This window comes from Clupea harengus, chromosome 10 (assembly GCF_900700415.2).
Source record: "Clupea harengus chromosome 10, Ch_v2.0.2, whole genome shotgun sequence".
In the NCBI taxonomy this organism is placed as follows: Eukaryota; Metazoa; Chordata; class Actinopteri; order Clupeiformes; family Clupeidae; genus Clupea; species Clupea harengus.
Window position 1 is genome coordinate 14,059,652 of NC_045161.1, and position 20,056 is coordinate 14,079,707.

At 44.8% G+C, this 20,056-nt stretch overlaps 1 protein-coding gene across 3 annotated transcripts in view; it reads right to left on the reverse strand.

Moving 5' to 3' along the window:
- dennd1b (DENN/MADD domain containing 1B) overlaps positions 1 to 20,034 on the reverse strand; it is a 99,698-nt gene extending 79,664 nt beyond the window's left edge. For 2 of the 3 annotated variants that reach the window (XM_031575466.2, XM_031575468.2), the window contains exons 1-3: positions 19,741 to 20,033; positions 18,991 to 19,055; positions 441 to 484 (exon numbers count right to left, since the gene is read on the reverse strand). In XM_031575466.2, coding sequence (XP_031431326.1) covers positions 441 to 484; positions 18,991 to 19,055; positions 19,741 to 19,757 — 126 coding nt within the window. In that variant the 5' untranslated portion in view covers positions 19,758 to 20,033. Of the gene's footprint in view, positions 1 to 440; positions 485 to 18,990; positions 19,056 to 19,740 lie in introns of all 3 variants that reach the window. The other variant, XM_031575465.1, reaches the window with a different exon arrangement.
- Positions 20,035 to 20,056: the final 22 nt, after the last annotated feature.

Below are 20,056 nucleotides of genomic sequence, written 5' to 3' on the forward strand. Positions count from 1 at the left end.
CAATTAGTGATACACCAACTACACAAGAGCTGCTAACCACTCTTCATTTCCAGCTACAGCTTACACAGCTGGAGAAAGAGAGACAGAGACGGTGACAGAGAGAGAGAGAGAGAGTGACAGAGAGAGAGAGAGAGAGAGAGAGAATTTGAGCAGATTTATCCAGAGAAAAGGGGAGTTAGGATGCCTCCTCCTTGTATGCTATGTGAGAAGTGCAGTGCAGTGTGTAGTGGAGTGGGGGAAGCACTGAGAGGGAGGAGGGTGTGGCGGAGTGGTGGAACAGACAGAGGGTGGGGCACAGACAGAGAGAAATAGACAGTGAGAGAAAGAGAGAGACAGGAACAGCCAAAGCAACAGAGAGCAAGTGAGAGCAACAGATACAGAGATAGAGAGAGGACGGGGGTGTGAGAGAGAGAGAGAGAAGTTCATTCTGTGTTTCCAACCTGGTCTCCGAAGTCCTGGGGGAACTTCCACAGCACGGCTGGATCTGGAAGTAATTGACAGACAGCATTAATCAGCGGCAGCCCGGCACAGCCCCGCCCGGCACCCCAGCCACATACATATTAATGAGGGGGGAGGCGGCTTCCCCCCTCTGTGACAGCGCCGTCACATACAGGAGACGTTCACACACACACACACACACACACACACACACACACACACACACACACACACACACACACCACACATGCGCCAAGCTCTGCATATGCAAATAAATTCGCATACATGTACATACACAGTGATATTTTCCTCCCGTCACCAGCCGGATGCAGAGCTTTAATTGATGGAGGGTGATTGAAGGGATGCGTAACGTCTTGGCTGGCATCGGCTCGGCAGCTTGTCGTTATGCAAAGGAGGGGCACGCTCTTATGATAATGAAAATTTGGGATTTTCTTTTTTTAATATGCATGCCTTGAACTGTAGAATTCTGATCCAGTCGTGTTGTCTGGGCGTCTATATGTGGAACGTATGCCTTTGTGCAATGGTGCTATTAAACTGTGCTGCGAGATACAAACTGTAGAATACTATACACTTTCACTTTGTCAGACGTTATTACACGTAGCAACAAAAATAAAGCATTGGATGAAATTGTGCCAAAATCAAATGAATTGTGCTGAGCCTGTTTTCAGAACTGCATCACTGCTGAAAGTGAGACCAAATTGAGAAGGTGACTCCTGTGTGGGACAGGCCCAGCGCAGCTCCCAGTTTAGACAAAAATGTGCAGACAAACTGGATGAGGAGTGCTGATATGGCTGTACACAACACACTGTTTGGTTGCTTTGGAAACTATTTTTTATTCACCATCACATTCTTTACCACTTCCAAACTCCCTCACACACAGACAATTAACCTCAGAGCTGACCACAACCCTGGGTGAAGGTTAGTCAAAGGAAACGGTAGCCTAGCTACCGGCAATTATAACACGTCTTCTTTTAGAAGAAGCTAGACCCCTTTTACACCCGCCCACATACAAACGCTAGCATTCACAGACAGATTGACTGACTTACAGACAGACAGATGCACACACATATACGCAAGCTGATTCCAAAGCAGTTATGGGACAAAATAACAGAACACAGTTAAACAGCCAATAATTCCTATACCAAACAGTGCCTTTATTCCCCAAGGCTAACCATAATCACTTCAGTCTAAATCCCTACACAGCGATAGTGCTGTATCACTCATGAAGAAGGTATTTAATGGCTTGGGTGAGAAAACCAGTAGCGCCTAGCCTGCAGTGTAAATCCACATGCCTATAATGCTGGGAATATGAGAAACCTATGTTAGAGTGCTGGTATACAATGTATAGACGTACTGTATGGGAATACATAGCCTACCATTCATAACAACATACTTTGTAAACCAGCATACTCACTATATAATAAAGTGTATACAGCGTAGGTTTTCAAACTCCTTCTATTGTTTGGCCCTCTAATTAGATCCAGTTGCTTTTGTTTAGGGAGCGTATGTTCCCAATATATTCATCTTTTATTTCCAACAAAAACAAGACCTGTGACCTGGTCTTTCTTTTCCTACACTTGCAACCTTTGTACACAGCGCCCTGCAGTTCAGTGCTCCATCTGTGGGAAAGAGTTTGTGTTCGCTCGTTCGCTTCGCTCGTTCGCTTCGCTCGTTCGCCTCTTCGTTTCTTCTCAAGTGTCGTCGTCGTCCATTCTCCCTCTCTGTCTCTGCAGCGCACTGAGAGGCTAAACATGATCTAAATTCATCAGCGCCACTGCGGTGACCTCAAACAGCTTAGCGCTGGCCCAGTGTCGGAAAACACCAAACATGCTGAGACTGTCTGAATGCATAAAATCTCTCGTCCCCCCTCTCTCTCCCAGCTTCCCTCTCTCTCTCCCTCTCCCTCTCCCTCTCCCTCTCCACCTCTCTCTACCTCTCTCTACCTCCCTCTACCTCTAATTGCTTGTCCAGGCAAAGGGAAAGGCACGAGAGAGAAGTCCTATCCACATACACACATACACATCTCCCCATGAGTGTGGCGGTTAGGAGCACACAAACGTGCAGTGGGGGAACGAAAAAATGAACAAAATCAAAAGGGGCATTACATAATCCCATTCGCAAGATTTTCACGGCCTCTGTCTTAAAGTACTCCATTTTTGTTTCCACAAAGACTCAATTTTTTCCTCTCCACTGGGATTATATGCCCTAGTCCTCCCCATCTGATCTGCCAGTTAGGTCAATTTTATGCTGATTTTATGGGTGAGAGGATGAGAACTGCTGCCAGGGGGGGAGAGGAGGGAGAAGAGGGAGAGAAAGAGAGTAGCGGGGGTGACAACACAGAGAGAGAGAGAGAGAGAGGGACGGAGGGAGGGAGACGGGAGATGTGCTGCGAGGTAGCCTGAATTATGTACAAATAGGGGCACCTCATGTACACCATGTGTTAGGTTGGTCTAGACTGGTCCTGAAGAAACATCAACAGTCACACACACACACACACAAAAACAAACAAAACCACTTTTACCATCTCTGATTCACAGCTTAACATTCCATGTGGTGAGTATAAATGGCCACTACGAAAGCCAAGCCCAGTCAACTCCAAAGACATGAATGAAATTGCTTCCTGGATGGTCACGAAAATTTGAAAACATACAAGCCAGCCTAACACTAGGCACGGTAGTGGTCTGTGGCACTAGCCATATACTGTGGACATTTGCAAGTAACCCAACCATATGCATGGATACAGAGTCCAAATTGGCTCATACAATTCCTGTTGGATACCTCACTATGCACGCATAGCAGGCCAGAAAACAAGAGAAAGAGAAACCAACTGGCTAAGACCAGATTTGAGAAGTATTCTCATCTGAATGAATTCTGACTTCAGAGAGGAAGGGGGGGGGGGGGGTAACTGAACACAAAATATGTATCTTTCCTGTCGCCATCAGCCATCTGTCGATGGCTATATGTCTTGCAGGAAAAGGAACTCACAAGGACTCCCTGAATAAAAAAGAAACTAGTTTTAAGATAGAGCAGAGAAAAGCCTATTAGGTTAAAAGCCCCTATATCAAATGTTTCATTTCAATTATCAGACTTTCATTTTTGTTTTCAATTCTCTCAAATGACACTGTTAACAGTATGGCTCTGTGTTGTATACAAATAAAACAATAAATAATAATTTGGTTTCAGTCTTTTTCCAGTCCTTCATTATCATTCCAGTGGGAGTGTGGGGAGAGCAGGTTGTGCTCAGGAGGCCCAGGTTGAGCTTGGGGCCTTTGGTGTGTCTGCATCACAAAAGCTCTGAGGCTGTCAGGGACCGAGCTGTTGTCCCAGAGTCCGCGTACGCGCACACACACACACACACACACACGGGGGTAGAGAAACTGACAGACACACAAACATGGATGCTGAAACAAACACAAAATCTCACACACACACACACACACAAGCGTGGGCACTCCCGACTCCCATATTGTGTGTGTGTGTGTGTGTGTGTGTGTGTGTGTGTGTGTGTGTGTGTGTGTGTGTGTGTGTGTGTGTGTGTGTGTGTGTGTGTGTGTGTGTGTGTGTGTGTGTGTGAGCGCGGCAGACACAAAGGGGATTAATGGGTTAAGGCTGAAAGTTGAAGGTTATGAGGGTGAACCCCACCCCTGCTGCTGCGCCGAGGGAGAGAAATGTCACCGTGACAGACCTGCGGCTGCCTAATCCCCCCATCGCCCCTGTTCCTCTACCACTCTCTTTCTCTCTCCATCCCTCGCTTTTTCTCTGTGTCCCTTCTCACTCTCACACACACTCGCTCATGCTCACTCTCACTCTCACCGTCTCTCTCCTTCATGCCTTTTCTCCCTTCATATTTCTGTCTGTCTTTCTCTATTGCACTCTCACTCTCTCTTTCTAGCACATCCTAGCCCACCATGTCTCCCTCGAAGTCCACATTCTAAGCCCCACTCCTGTTCCCAGCAGGTCTGTGAGGCACCCACAGACCTCTCTCTCACACACAGAGAGAGAGAGAGAGAGAGAGTGAGAGAGATTAAATTCAGTAGCTCTCACAAATCAGCTTTTTCTTTGAAAGTGGAGACTGATGTCATTCCTGCCATTTAGCAGTGACACACACGGCTATTGCATACACCATTTCCTGCAAAGACACATGGCCTAACATGACATATGGACCCAGCTGAAAAACCCCTGAAAACACTTCAAGAAAACAGGATCACAAAAGGAAAATCCCATGGAAACAATTCTCACCGGGTTCCATGTTGTGACATGTACAAACCTCATTTCAAGCCGCATTCTAAAACTTCCAGAAATATGTATCCTATGCGCCACCTGTCACTCACCATAAAACACTTCTGTTGCCCCAGGGCTTTGAGTGGTCGTCAGTCCTAACACAGACAACAAAAACATCATCAGGCATGTGTCGTTGTAGGCTGGAGATTACTGCGTAGCCTCCCATCTCTCAAGGTCCCCTGGGAGGGATATCTAGAGCGAGGCCTGGGGCATCCAGTGGCAGTGGCCTGACAGACTGGGTAATATGCAGCCGGCAAACATGGCTAATGGGTGAGAATTGAATTGAAATCACCTCTTGATGCACTCAGGCAGTGTGGACAGAGGGAGGAAGTATCACGTTCACTCTACTCTCTTGTCCTCTGTGTCCTTCACTCTGTCGTTCTCCGTCTCTCGACCCTTCTCTCTCTCCCTATCTATAGCTCTACTCCCTCTCTTTTCCCCTTTCTCTCTCCATCGCTCTCCTTCTGAGACGTGAACGTGACAGCCGACCTCAGGAGAGCCCATTGATCCCACCCCCTGGGCGTCAAGCGTGGCTGACCCTTCGACAGAGAATCGCCGCGCTTCGGCAACACGCCCAAGAGCGCACACATACAGTCTCTCTCTATCTATCTATCTATCTATCTATCTATCTCTCTCTCTCTCTCTCTCTCTCTCACACACACACACACATTAACACACACACACACACACACACACACAATCTCTCCCACTCAGAGTGCCAGCAGCGCAGGTCAGTCGGCGATCGATACTTTGGCATCCCCGGGAATGCCTGTCTTTAAAAGTCGATAGCCGGTGCTTTGATATGGGGGGCAGCAGGGGAGGGAATGGGGGACAGGGGTTAATAGGTGAGGGGGTGGAGGGAGCAGACCTGCTCTCACAGCTGATGCCATGCCTCACCTCGTCAGAGGAGCAGGGAGAGGAGCAGAGCAGAGAGGAGAACACAATGGGGAGAGAAGTGTGGTAGTACAAGTGTAATATGATGACTCAAACTGACCACGAACACACAGACAGTCTCAACCAATGGGAGATGCTTCTCGCTGTGCCGTCATCTCTGACAACACGACTGATACATAAGGAGAACTACCGAGTAAATTCGGTGCCAAAAGGTCGAACTGACAAATGGACAGGACCACTAAAAATCGCCAGTGGACCTAAAGAATGAGTTCAAGTTGAGAGAGGCTTGATTGGGCCTTTGCAAAGCACTCAGGGCTTCATCACCTCCATCTCTCCACATCTCTTCTTTACACCCCCCTCTCTCTCTCTCTCTTTCTCCACTCTTCCAATGGGCAGAGGTTAAACTGTAGCCCTCCAGCCTCCTCTAGCATGTTTTTCTCCACTCCTCTTCTGTCTTTCTACTCTCAAACTCTCTTTTTCTGCCTCTTTCTTTCCATTATCTACAAAAGACTTATTTCACAGGGTGGAGAGGTCTGGATTATCTCCTTCTTGAGCCTGGGGAACAAAGGCATTGTCTTTGTGGCCAGCCGGTCGGCACGAACCTAAAGGCCCAGCCGCTAAGAGGAAGCTGCCACTGCTTTAGAGCCACAACGGCGGCCATTGTGAGCGGCATGCTGTAAGGGCCTGGCTTTTTCTCTTTTTTCTCTCTGTTTTGTTTTGTGCTGGTCTAGACTTTGAGAGCCAGCTAGTCAAGAGCAGAAGAAGAAAGGCAAAGCGTCAGTGAAAGAAATGAAGGACGAAAAAAAATAACAGGAGAAAATCCCATCAGGCAGTGGAGTGAAAGTTAACTAAGGTAACCTGCTGTGAACCTGATGAAGATGTCAAGCGAACATATGGCAAAAAGATGTCTATTGTCAGAGCGAGGAGTGGAGCGGGTGTATTTCGTTTTTTTGTTGTTTTTTTTTTTTTCTTTACCCTTCTCCTTGTTCTTTCCTCTTCTCTTTTCCCACTGATGGAGGAAGGGGGGGTAGGAAGGAGGGAAAGGGGGGGATTTTGGAGCCAGAAGCATAAAAAAGAGGAATAACAGTGGTCATCACTTTACTTCTGGATCAGTAGATTTCCTCGACCTGCTGGGGGCTCCAACCCCCCCCCATGTTCACAATTACAGGGGGTAAGCAGATTAGCAGGCATCTCCCAGGCGTGCGCAGAAAGAGAACACACTCAGGGTCGTTTAAAAAAAGGTCCTTCTCACCAATTGCATGCTGCAATGGCATTACATTTCATGCTAATTTGCTAAGCAAGGGCCCTAGAAAGGAGAAACGAGTTTGCAATGATATGGTACTTAACAGGTACCATGCTGACCACACAAACATACACAAAAGGTATGAGTATGTCTCTGTGTTTGTGGGAGGAAAGCGATAATATGGTCCTGTTTCCATGTTATGGTCCTGTTAAGGGTGTGTCTGGTGCTGGAGGTCCCATTCCGAAGTATGGGACTTCAAAACAAGTTATAATTAAATTATTCAGTAGCGGTGCCTATGATCTATCTGAGTAAGGCACGGAGCTGAGCACAAACAGGCCTCAAATTATTTGATGAGAAGATGATTTATTTCTACAACAGTGCAAGTAAGTTTTACTTAACTAGACTGCCAGTAACAAATAACCATACATGCATACACCCACCACCTCCCTTGTGCATTCCAGAATGATTTGATTGTCTGACATATTTGGCTCTGCAAGTCTGAACGATTCACCAAACTGAGGCCTCATTCAAAGATACTTTCTACCCTTTGTGCTGCTTCTTACTGCTTTAATTTGCCCAAACCTAAAATATATTTTCTTTAGTCCTGAATCTGGATTAGCTTGTGATTTGTGTTGTATGTTATTACAGAACTTTTGTCATCGATGTGTCAAGATAGTCACTGTTTGCCTCGCTTCTATAACCAGATAAAACGTCACACTTTAACACTGATTGTTAAGTCAAACATATAGAATGATTTCATATGAAATCAACTGTATTAGTTTTGATGATCACTGTTTTTTAGCAAACTACAATACAAGGCGTGCTCAAAAAGCAGACTTAAAGATGGCTGGCCTGCTAGCTAACTGGATCTTAATGAACCATGTTGATTAGATCCATCGGTTCAGCAAAACTACTGAACTACTTCATGATCCATGAAGGCTGAAAATATTAAAAATGAATAGCTGCTAGAGACATGCACACTTCCTCATTACTGTCACATGTGTTATAAAAAGTATTCTCTCTCTCTCTCCCTCTAATAAGGCAGTTAACTGCAGGCATAAACCAGACTTTATACCTTCATATTTTTGCATCTGCTGACTAAACGCGAAACCGAAACAATGGATTTAACTAGAAGGATGAAATCTTCCCACCAATAACAAACCCTCTCCGACCAGCCAGAGTTCCTACCACAGTCTATCTCAGAACCTTTGAGGGGGATCTGGGTTCCAGCCCCACACAGCATGACACAAACCAGTCAAACTACAACCTTGCCAACCACAGGCACTGCATTCCAATTCCTGAACCCCATCCTTCTCCAGTACCCACTGTACATCAAACTCTCCTGCTGCTAAAGGTGTCACGGGGGGGGGGGGGAGATGGGGAGAGGGCGAGAAGAGCGGCACGCCTTCTTGGAGCGAGTTCGGGGTGCGACCCAATTTCACAGCTTCGTGAGTGAGCGGTGCGGCATATGGATGCCAGCGACGTGACAGTCTCAGCATAGCGCTTGGCATGTTAGCATTCGGGCGGTCTGTCACGCTGCGCGCTGCTCGTCAAGCTGCCTACAGGGGGAGAGAGCAATTTGCCTCACGTGTAACCCAATAACCAGGGCCGGCTGCTCCCCGACGACACGGGGAGACAGAGGAGGGAAAGGTGGAGACAGAGGAACAAGGGAGAGGGAGAGAGACAGCGAGCAAAATCTTTGAGCGTGAAAATAGCATAACTACCTGGTGATACAATCTGACCTAAAGATAATGAAAAAAAAACACCACATAGAACAGACATCTTCACTTCATATAAGGAAAAGTCCCTTCATCTGTAAAAAGGAGAGATTGTTGGTGTGTGTAAGTGTTTGGGGGGTGGGGGGGTACTTTTTCCTGTTTGGGTGGTGGTGGAGAGAAAAGCTGGATAGAGGCTGCAGCAGGTAATGACAAGTTTCAAACCATATGCTCAAGCCATCTGCTTCACACATACATGCACACACGCGCGCACACACAGACACACACAGACACACATATACATATACACACACACACACACACACACACACACACACACACACACACACACACAGCCAGACAACAGAAGAAACACACACTGGGTGCTGCTGACGCGAAAAAAACCTCAATTATCCATTCAAAGAGATAACGATTCATAACTGTCCGGTGTTAATCTGGCTTAGAGGCGGTGGCCGTGGCTAAACTAAACCACCATGCACACCGCAGGGAATTGGCTCAACCATGAGAACCTGAGAGCCATGCATCAAACAACCACAGACGGTTGTAGCCACGACGTCTCAGACTCTGGTAAGTACAGGCTTCTGGTCCTTTATGTTTACCAGACATGGAACCACCTCACTCATGAAGTATGGGAGGCGTTCGGACATGAAACAAGTGTTTTGTAAATAACCCTACCTGTCTACATGTATACTGAACACGCTGACAGAAGCGAATATGAAGGTCGAGTGAGACTGTTGGCTTTCCAAGTGCAGTCGTTACTTGAGTACCAGGAGTATGCCTGTGATCGTTCTATTAACAAATCTTTGCATTTGGGGCCAAGTATTACACTGTAAGATTATCAACAATAATAAGTTGAAAAGAACCAACACAGTTGAAGGCAGCTTTGGACGCTTATCAGCCACATTTTCTTCCCCCAAAAAGGAAATACATAAAAATAACACATGAGCATCACCAGACGTATTCTGAAAAGGACCTATTCAATGCTCTTACGTTTCCTCAAATTCCTGCTGCCACAACAGCGCACAGAAACTTGACACATGCAATGAAGCACTTACGAATGAGTCACATGACAACCCATGACAAATAGTTAAGCCCTTGCCAAACAAAAAAAAAAGAAATTAAAAACGAAGGGAAGAAAAGCAATCACCGCATCCACTGCGACTGACCTACATTTGGATGTGACATATGGGCCACATTCAGAAAAAGGGCACTCAACAGTTGAGACCACAAATATAATGATTAGCAATAAAAATCGGAGGGATGTCATTCACAGACCTCTCCAGAGCACTTCATATTTATGAAAGTAGGGAAAGACCCAGCGGCTCCACTCTTCTGGCGCCCGGCTGACGGACATGTGAAAATTCACTTCCACCGAGGCAGAGGCTACCATTCAATGGGACATGCAGATGGGCCTACGTGCACACACACACACCATACACACACACACACACACACACACACACACAGCCACACACACACTCAAAAATCTCCCAATACGTCTGATTTCCAGAGCAGGGAAAACCTGGAGCCTTGCACTTAGTACCCCGTGAGTGGAAAAGAGCGATGATAGGGATAGGAATGGCGAAGCATGTCTGATATGGGAGACACTGAGCTTCCATAGCCCACAGGCTGGCGTGACCCTGTCCTTAATTACGCTCCTCTGACACAGGGCCTTGGGGGAGTCTCTCCTCAGCATATTTTTTAGAGGACAGGGAAATTCAACATCCAATGCCAGTGTGTATAAATATACTTTATGAAGTTAAAAAAGTAGTATCACTACTGACCAATCAACACCATCTCTAAGTCGCCGTCGTATCTGGTGGTCTGACCGCGGACTCCCTTCATAGTGTTAGCCAGCGCTGACCCTGAGACACAGCTGTGAGCCAATCAGACCGCTTACACTCATGCAACAACAGTTGAAGGGCAGAGTTGAAAAAAAAAAAAAAAAAGATGCAAAATGAACTGCATTTATGTAATTTAAAGCACTTAACTGAACAACAGAAGTTTAGTTTTTTTTTCTTTTAAATGTGTGTGTGTGTGTGTGTGTGTGTGTGTGTGTGTGTGTGTGTGTGTGTGTGTGTGTGTGTGTGTGTGTGTGTGTGTGTGTGTGAGTATGTGTGTGCGCGAGGGAGGTTACCACTAGTGAATGGGTGCCCAAGCTTGTTTGGCACTGCAATCTGACAATGGGATATAACACCATCACATGAGGGGATGGAAGGGTTGCTTGGGGGAGAGAAAAGAAAAATAACCGCAGGACGACATGGAGGATAAGGGCCTTGTTACATTCTAAGAAAACCTCCTAATTAGAATCTTTTGAACTAAAAAAAAAAAATAGAGAGAAGAAAAAACTCTGAACCTTCTTTCGTAAATGGACAAAGCATTATTAACTGACCATCACCGAGGCAGAGGCTACCATTCAATGGGACATGCAGATGGGCCTACGTGCACACACACACACCATACACACACACACACACACACACACACACACACAGCCACACACACACTCAAAAATCTCCCAATACGTCTGATTTCCAGAGCAGGGAAAACCTGGAGCCTTGCACTTAGTACCCCGTGAGTGGAAAAGAGCGATGATAGGGATAGGAATGGCGAAGCATGTCTGATATGGGAGACACTGAGCTTCCATAGCCCACAGGCTGGCGTGACCCTGTCCTTAATTACGCTCCTCTGACACAGGGCCTTGGGGGAGTCTCTCCTCAGCATATTTTTTAGAGGACAGGGAAATTCAACATCCAATGCCAGTGTGTATAAATATACTTTGAGTGTATATACATTTGTTTTCAAATGTCATTTTCAGTGTTGGTCTTACGGATTTACATTGAAAGGATAGCCATTCTGAAAAACACCAAAACAACTAAAACAAGCCTAGTTGCCATAGCAGCAGTTAAACGTGAGATACTGCAACACAGTGGAAGAACATGATGTTCTGATAAGCATCTGATGAAGCTAAGTCTGATGTCCTGTAAACAGCAGCTAAAACAATTTTACACTTGAAATGGTGTGTAAGGCCTAGCTAACGCAAATTACCCACAGACCATTTCTCCGAGATAATAAAGCTTAACTGTACAGAGCCCAGTCCCATGATAACAGAGGTTAACCAATGGGCTAGGCTTTGGTTTTTAGCTCACACCATGAAATATTAATTATTACATAATAACTACATAAACGTGCGAGAGGGGTTTGTACTGTGGTATGTATGTCCTTACAATGGCTCCAACCGTACGCATCTTTACTATACAGACCACGGCACAGAACCACACCAAAGTTCAGGACTGGGTCTGACTGCTGACTTTCATAAAACCGAGGGGAAAAAAGTTTCTGAGGAAAATTATTCTTGAGCAGTTTCATTTAAAAACTGCAATTGAAGCATTGTCTGCTGCACTGCATAAAGGGGAGAGGAGTGCATAGGAGAGGCAGGCAGCCGTGAATCTCCGACTTTTAATTCATGAGACTTAAATTATTGATTGCTCTCCCTCTTTTCAGCAATGCAAAGAAATCTAAAAATAGCCAGCCCAAGCCTGTGCCTGGAAGACTTTCGATGTTCTCCTGACTTAACCGCTGGAGCATCACAATGACATAGACACTCACACTCACACACCGACAGCCCACACACACAGCCCCCCACCCCACCCCACACACACACACACACCTACCACCACCCACTACCTTTTGAGCTAGCACAAGTCGCTAACCACATGGGCATGGTTTCCTTGTGCCGCATCAGCATGAGCCAAGCTGAGCCAACCACCTACAGTGACACTCACCACACTGCAATCAGCAAATCTGCTGCTACAACCGAAAGGGGAGAGAGAGAGAGAGAGAGAAAGCGCGCGAGAGAGAGGGGAAATTTGCACAAATCCTTGAGCAGAAAAGAAATCTAAATTAATCCAAGGGTTTCCCCACCACCATGTGTATAAATCTGGACTGTAAACACACACACACACACACACACACACACACACACACCCACACACAGTTCGCTCATGACTGTGAGCCTTGCTGCCATTCAAGGCTGGCAGTAGAGTGGAGCTGACAGGTGGCAGAGCTGAAGAAGCCAACGCCACGGTCTGCGGTGTGACAACCCCTTTTTAGAAATGGCCCTAGAAGCATTCCGCTGTGTGAAGACAGCAGTGATTCCTGAACAACTTAATTTACCAATACTGACATCAAGTCACGATCACACTGTTTTCCTCATTTCAAAGCTGAACCTTCAACACACAGCGTACAAGTCCTGCCTCTTCCTGGATTTGCCTCAAAAGTTATCTTTAAGTTTAGTCATTTGCATTCATTTTTATATACCGCAACAGGGATAAAAGTATAATTTGTATCATTTTACGTTTTTCTATGCCCTACTCGGCTTCCACAACAGTAGCGACAGTAGTGTAGATTATGGCAAGACTGCCAAATCAGTAAAACTGAAAATTGGACTGTTGTCAGCATAGCCCAAACTACTTTTTTAACTTCATGACATAAAATACTGAAACTATCCTATCTTAATTGAATTTGTCAGTTGAGTGAGTTGAGTGTTTTTTTGTACAAAGAAATCTCATAGAGTAAACACAGACGGCAGCGCGAGGATTTCACATTCCGCTATAGATGCACCTTCTGTGTAGTGAGGTTTACCTGGAAGATGAAGACCTACATACTAATCCTGCCAATTTAAGGTGTCTCGACCAATATGATGATTTAGGGAGTGGACGTTGAGTGTGTTCATGTGCACATGAATGTATGATGATTTGACTCACGTTCAGGTTCATGAAGAGAACAGGCGTACACAAACCATGGGATTGTACGTTCACAAAGTTGCACACAAAGATTGACACATTTGGCCCGTGGTCTTCATTTGTTAATGAAGGAATGATGAATGAAATATGATCTTTCTAAAAACTCATCACGACAAAAAGAGAGGTTCTAAAATGAGTCTATTTTCAATGAATAACACCTGGATTGACTTGTCTCTGCAGCAAAATAGAATGTTACTTCTTCTCATTAGGAAACAGTATGTGTTACCCATCTGTTATAGACCCTTGTGCTGCCTTCTGCTTTTGTCTTCCTTATCTCTTGTATCCTTACATTATTACTGATATTAAAATGGGTATTTTCTTAAATGGAATTACCCTCACCTTCTCAACTGGAGGAGGCTACAAAATACTGGGATTACTGTAAGGACAGAAAATAACTAATTCTCCATAGCTTCTATGGGATCCACACCGACAAGTCTCTTAGGGAGTTAGTAGCCCCTCCTTTTGCAAAACACAAAGCAGGCAAAAAGACCAAAAGAAATAACCGAAGAAATCACACATCCTATTTTTGTACTTTAATATCTATACATAGCCTGTCCAATTAACTAAATAAAACTTGAGAACAATATCATGTTAGGAGTCATAAATTAGTAATTACAATGGGCTTCATTCTTGTTTATTGGTAACTGAGTCTATTCAACAATAACAATAAGCCCCCCAGGCCTAGCTTCAATATAGAGCTGGCATATCACTACTGACCAATCAACACCATCTCTAAGTCGCCGTCGTATCTGGTGGTCTGACCGCGGACTCCCTTCATAGTGTTAGCCAGCGCTGACCCTGAGACACAGCTGTGAGCCAATCAGACCGCTTACACTCATGCAACAACAGTTGAAGGGCAGAGTTGAAAAAAAAAAAAAAAAAAGATGCAAAATGAACTGCATTTATGTAATTTAAAGCACTTAACTGAACAACAGAAGTTTAGTTTTTTTTTCTTTTAAATGTGTGTGTGTGTGTGTGTGTGTGTGTGTGTGTGTGTGTGTGTGTGTGTGTGTGTGTGTGTGTGTGTGTGTGTGTGTGTGTGTGTGTGTGAGTATGTGTGTGCGCGAGGGAGGTTACCACTAGTGAATGGGTGCCCAAGCTTGTTTGGCACTGCAATCTGACAATGGGATATAACACCATCACATGAGGGGATGGAAGGGTTGCTTGGGGGAGAGAAAAGAAAAATAACCGCAGGACGACATGGAGGATAAGGGCCTTGTTACATTCTAAGAAAACCTCCTAATTAGAATCTTTTGAACTAAAAAAAAAAAATAGAGAGAAGAAAAAACTCTGAACCTTCTTTCGTAAATGGACAAAGCATTATTAACTGACCATCACCCAGCAATCACACATTCATCTCTGTGTTTTTTTTGGCACGTTCTCACCTCACACGCCTGATCAAAGTGCAAAAACAAAAGGCGCTGACAAACACCATTTTTTCACCCTAATTGCTGTTGCAAGTGTAGCTGTAAAATTGATATTCTGATCTATTAGCGCTATCACTTTATTACTGCGAGCAATCTGGCGGAGACGAGCGGGGAAGACAGGTAGCATCTGTCCCCACCTACTGCCTTGGCACCGGCGGCCTCATCTGGTGGCACAGGCTTGGAAAGGCATCAATATGGCTCAATGGAGCCAAGCGCATGCAGCCATGCCAGTCATGCCTGCCACGGATTGCTGAAGTCTCTCGGCTTGTGAGCCACGCCATCTGATGATGACTATTTTTCACTCCACTCGGGTAAAGAGGTCCTCTCTGCTTTAGCACTGCACTGTGCTCCACTCTCCTCCGGGTGAGGCGACAGGAATAGATGCAGTAGATGACAGACTGTGTGGGAATAATTCATAGTTTGAAGGTAGTCCTGCTTTTTTGGCACATACATGGGGGCGTCAAGGAAAAGGTGTTCTGAGGTGCTGGTTGGAGCTCAGGGGTTGGTCCAAAAAACACATCAACACTCACAAACTACCAAAACATACAGAAGATTCATCTACAACATCTACAGGCAAGTCAGGGGTAAGGCCCGGGGCATAATGCCATTTGTGATTCGTTCATGGTTCATCCAAGATGTTTATCATAGAGTATGAGACTCTAGCTTTATCACCAACCCCACGTTGCACAAAACATCAAATGTCATATTTGCTCCTCTAATCACTCACACTCCCTGTCCTACCAGTAGAAAGCAAATTAGGCCTTTACAGTAGGCCAGAATTCCTGCAAGGTTGCCCCCAAAGAATAAAGAATTAAATGTAGGGTTAAGTTACTTTTACAACGTTTTTGATTGCGTACTGCAGGGATTATAAAACAAGCCAACAGGCAAACTGACTACAAGCCTACAAAATCCACTTCCATCTTTTGTAGCAACCTTCTTTCAGAAAATGTTTTGGTTTCAGGGCTAATGAAAGCTCTGCAAAAAAACATCAGACCAACAAAGGAAGTGGTGAAGGTTCTATGGTGTGACATCCATCAGCACAAAATTACAGGCATGAGGGGAAAACATTTTTTCATGCTGTTGCCAACTATTTGCCAATGCTTTGAAAATTGCAGCACACCACCAGAAATGCTATGTGTGTGTAACAAAAAAACTAAGAGGCTGGCTCATACCAACAAGAAGCTGTGGCACACTAGGTTGTATGGTATAACATACTACAGGGGGGGGGGGGGGGGGGGGGGGGGGGGGGGGGGGGGGAGATAAACACATGGAACAATGGAACCTTAACAAAGTGAAAATTCCAGAGTGTTACAATGGCCTCCACAGACAGTCAGAGTCATGAGGCACCAAACCTGGCAATGATTCAGAGAAATCATAACATACATCATATTTCACTCCCAGATTTCATACATTTACATTATCGAGGGCGAATCAGTGAAAACACATTCAAACAGTGTTTACTGTTTGTAATACGCAGAAGGCACCGCTTGCACGGTGACCGCTATGCATGTTATTCAGACTAAGTGTGGTGTGCTCTGACATGTTTGTGGCATTCTGAGGGGCTAGGTCTGTATATCGTAATTATAGGTTAGCGGTTTATGGGTAATGGGTAAGTGTTTTATACCAATTTATGAGATATTTTGTGTTACCAGGTGCTGTGACATGGAAGGAACACTCCCTGGATGTGCGGGAGAGCAGAGTGGAGCCAGCGCGGGCTATAATAATATCCTCCCTCCATCCATCCCCCTTTTCACAAGCATAAATCACACAAATTGATATTCAATTCTGATCAGGCGTAACTGGCCTGTGTCATGGCGGTATCCGAGGAAAACCAGGATCACCACCCGGGGGTAAGCAAGATTTCCACAGGGGCCCGACTGAATGAACAAGACGACGGACCGGGGAAGGAAATGTGTGTAACACAAGTCGTGAAGTGGAAAAGTGGTCTTTCCCATACGCTCAATATGAAACCAATTCTTTGCTGGTGAGGCCATGGCCTTCCATTCGCAAACACTAACATGACAATTATCTCACATCAAAAATGACTTCCTGGCATGGCAAATGACGCATGTGCTGTAAGCAGCCAGGTCGGCCCTTCCACCTCCTCCCCCACCAACGCCCCCCGAATATGTGCTCAAATGTAGTTGGGCTCCTGAGAGCAGGAGTCAGGAAATGAGACTAACCCTTGGCAAAACTTGAGGGAAGTGGGTTATGACAATATGAGATCTGAACCCACGCATGTCGGTTTTTTTTTCCTCGCAGTTCACATTGATAATGCAAGACAGGAACTATTTCTCGCTTTCTTATGAACTGTCATATCGCACAGCTGCATCAACAGCTCACCTACAAAACACCTTTTTAACATCACAGCACAAGACAAGCATTGAAACTGAATTTTCATAAGTGTGGTTACTTTTCCATGAAGTTGGCCTTCATGTGATATTAGACTATGCAAACATTTCTGCTCCCCATGCAACAAGACATTGCCAAAATCAGAGAAGTCCTATCACTTCAAGATGCAGAAAAACTATGTACATGTAGTACTTCACGACTAGACTACTGCAGTGCTCTCCTGTCCAGGTGTAGCAACAACTCACTTAAGAACCTCCAACTAATACAAAACACACACACACACACACACACACACACACAGGTACTCACTAAAGAGCCTCCAACTAATACAAAACGCTGCTGCTCGCATGCTTACTAGAACTAAAAAATATGAACATATCTGACCTGTACTAGCCTCTCTACTCTGGCTCCAGGTCAAAAGTAGAACTGATTTCAAAGTACTCCTTCTAAAATACAGAGCTCTAAATGGCTGACCAAGCTCCAAATTACCTCAAGGAATGAATTGTCCCCTATTGCCCACTAAGACTCCTTTGTTCCCAGAGTGCAGGTCTTCTTGTAATTCCACGAGTATCAAAAAGCACAGAAGCAGACACCCTTTCCATCTTTAAGTCTAAAAACATTCCTCATTACTGCATCCTATAGTTGGGGAGTAATGCATCAAGATCCGACACCCATCGCCATATACAATATACCTATTCATCTCTCTCTGTTGTTGATACTGATGAAGTGGCCATATTACTTGTCATTCTCTTAGGGTGCCTAAGGTGACAGTTACAGCTGCCCATTCCCACCGAACTGCTATGCACTATTTCTACTCTGCTTAAGATACATCTTATATACACATTGTGTGCTAGCCTATTTGCCCGTAATATAAATGTATGTCACCATTGACATAGTTTTCAGCTTTATTGCTCTGCTCATCCTTAAAATAGTAACCATATGAGCTCACTGTAAACCCACTAAGCTGTTCTACAACCAATACTTTGAATGCTGGCTCTCTCCATTTCTATCCACTATAAATCCTGTATGTATTTTTCTGTCTCACTACTCGGCCAGCCCCAAGCAGATGGGTCCCCCACTACGAGCGGGGTTCTGCTCAAGGTTTCTTCCTGTTAAAAGGGAGGTTTCCCCTTGACACTGTCGCCTTGGTGCTTGCTCTAGGGGGTTCGGGCTCTGGGCTCTGTAAAGTGCCTTCAGACAATTTCAACTGTTCAACTGGCCCTATATAAATAAAATTGAATTGAAAAGACAAATAGTATTTCAATAACAGTGCAGCATCAATTTCCTGTACAAGAAGCCAAGCATATATGAAACCTCTTTCTGAAATCTTGAATGGATTTATTGCACCAGCATGGGGAAAATTGATGGTTTATTGAGCCTCTTCCATCAAATATGTAACAAGTCTTGATGGCTGCTCCTGTTTTAAAAATAACAAGTTTCCCAAATGATATATTTTAAAGACATTTTTAAGATGGCAGCAGGATATGAAAACTAATTTAGGCGAACAACTACTCTCCCCTGTCAAAAGTTGGCCAGAAACACTGCCACTCATATGGAGCATGTACTGTTATGGTTTCATCACTTTTTCTGAAATTGTGTGTAATTGCTCACAGCCTAAGCTTATGAAACTGTAGTTAAGATTCCCAAAACAGTTACAATCACAAAGCAGGTGAACTTGCACACTGCTTCTCAACAAAGTTAGACATCTTGACCAGGCCGCCTCTTGCAACTTCACACAACCACCTAAAACCTTTCTAACATTACATTAAGAGTCTCTTATGGTTTCAACTCACCTTCATTTTCGGACGCAGGGCATGCCACCTGCAACGCTAGATCGAATGTTCTGTCTGGTTTTTCGCTGTGGAATAAATTAAAGCAAAACTTGAGTCAGTGACAGCACGTAAACAAATGTGAATCTTCGGCGCACATTTGGCTACATGTGGATGCAACAGTTAATTACAGTGTACCAGACCATATCCTTTACATTTTGTATCTATCAACAAAGCTAGGGGCACTGAAATATAGTTCAAATGTCACACTGCTACAGCGATGTTTAAGTTACTCTGGTCAGCTGTTGCAAAATCGATATCTCGCTAATATCACTGATAATGGTGGTTACTAAACCAGCTGTCCTATTTAGGATTAGCTAGCCGGTTATGAACCTCGTTAACATAAACCTCGTTAACAGGGACGACTAGTTTATAATTATGTATGATACATTTGACGCTGAGTAAATTTGACGTAAGATGATTTATATTGTACCATGATGCGACAATTGGAATATATGCTAACTGGGGTAAAAGACCAAGGTTTTAGTAGTAGCTATTGGCTAAATTGCTAATTTAGCTGGTCAGCTCGCGCGAGACAGTCCAAAATGAATCGACCAAGCAACTACAGTAGCATTAGTGGCAGCTAGCAGGCTAACAAGCTTAGTTACACTAGTATTGAAACTAGTCTAATTTGTTTAGATTCGATTTTGCATTCCGCAAACCAAGCCACCACAGCAATGCTGTTACTTGAGATGTATACAACTACTGACTTACTTTATTCTGCTGTCCATGGTTACACCATCGCGACAGCTCTCGCCGGCTTGATTACTGTCTGAATAGCGACAGTAGCAAACCTCGCGTACCAATGCAACTATGTGTAGGTATGTAATGAGTATCTTAACATGAACATGTTCTCGCTCCAAGCATGTGCCCCTGTTCTTGCAGCTTGTGGCGGACCGTTTCAGTTCCACGATTATCCACAGCAGCGAAGAACGACCAGGAAGTGTAGCCAAAGATTTCGTGACGTCATGTCGTTTGATCAACACCTGGGCCTTTTCGCAGTGACCGCAGTTCAGTCTAGATATGGCTA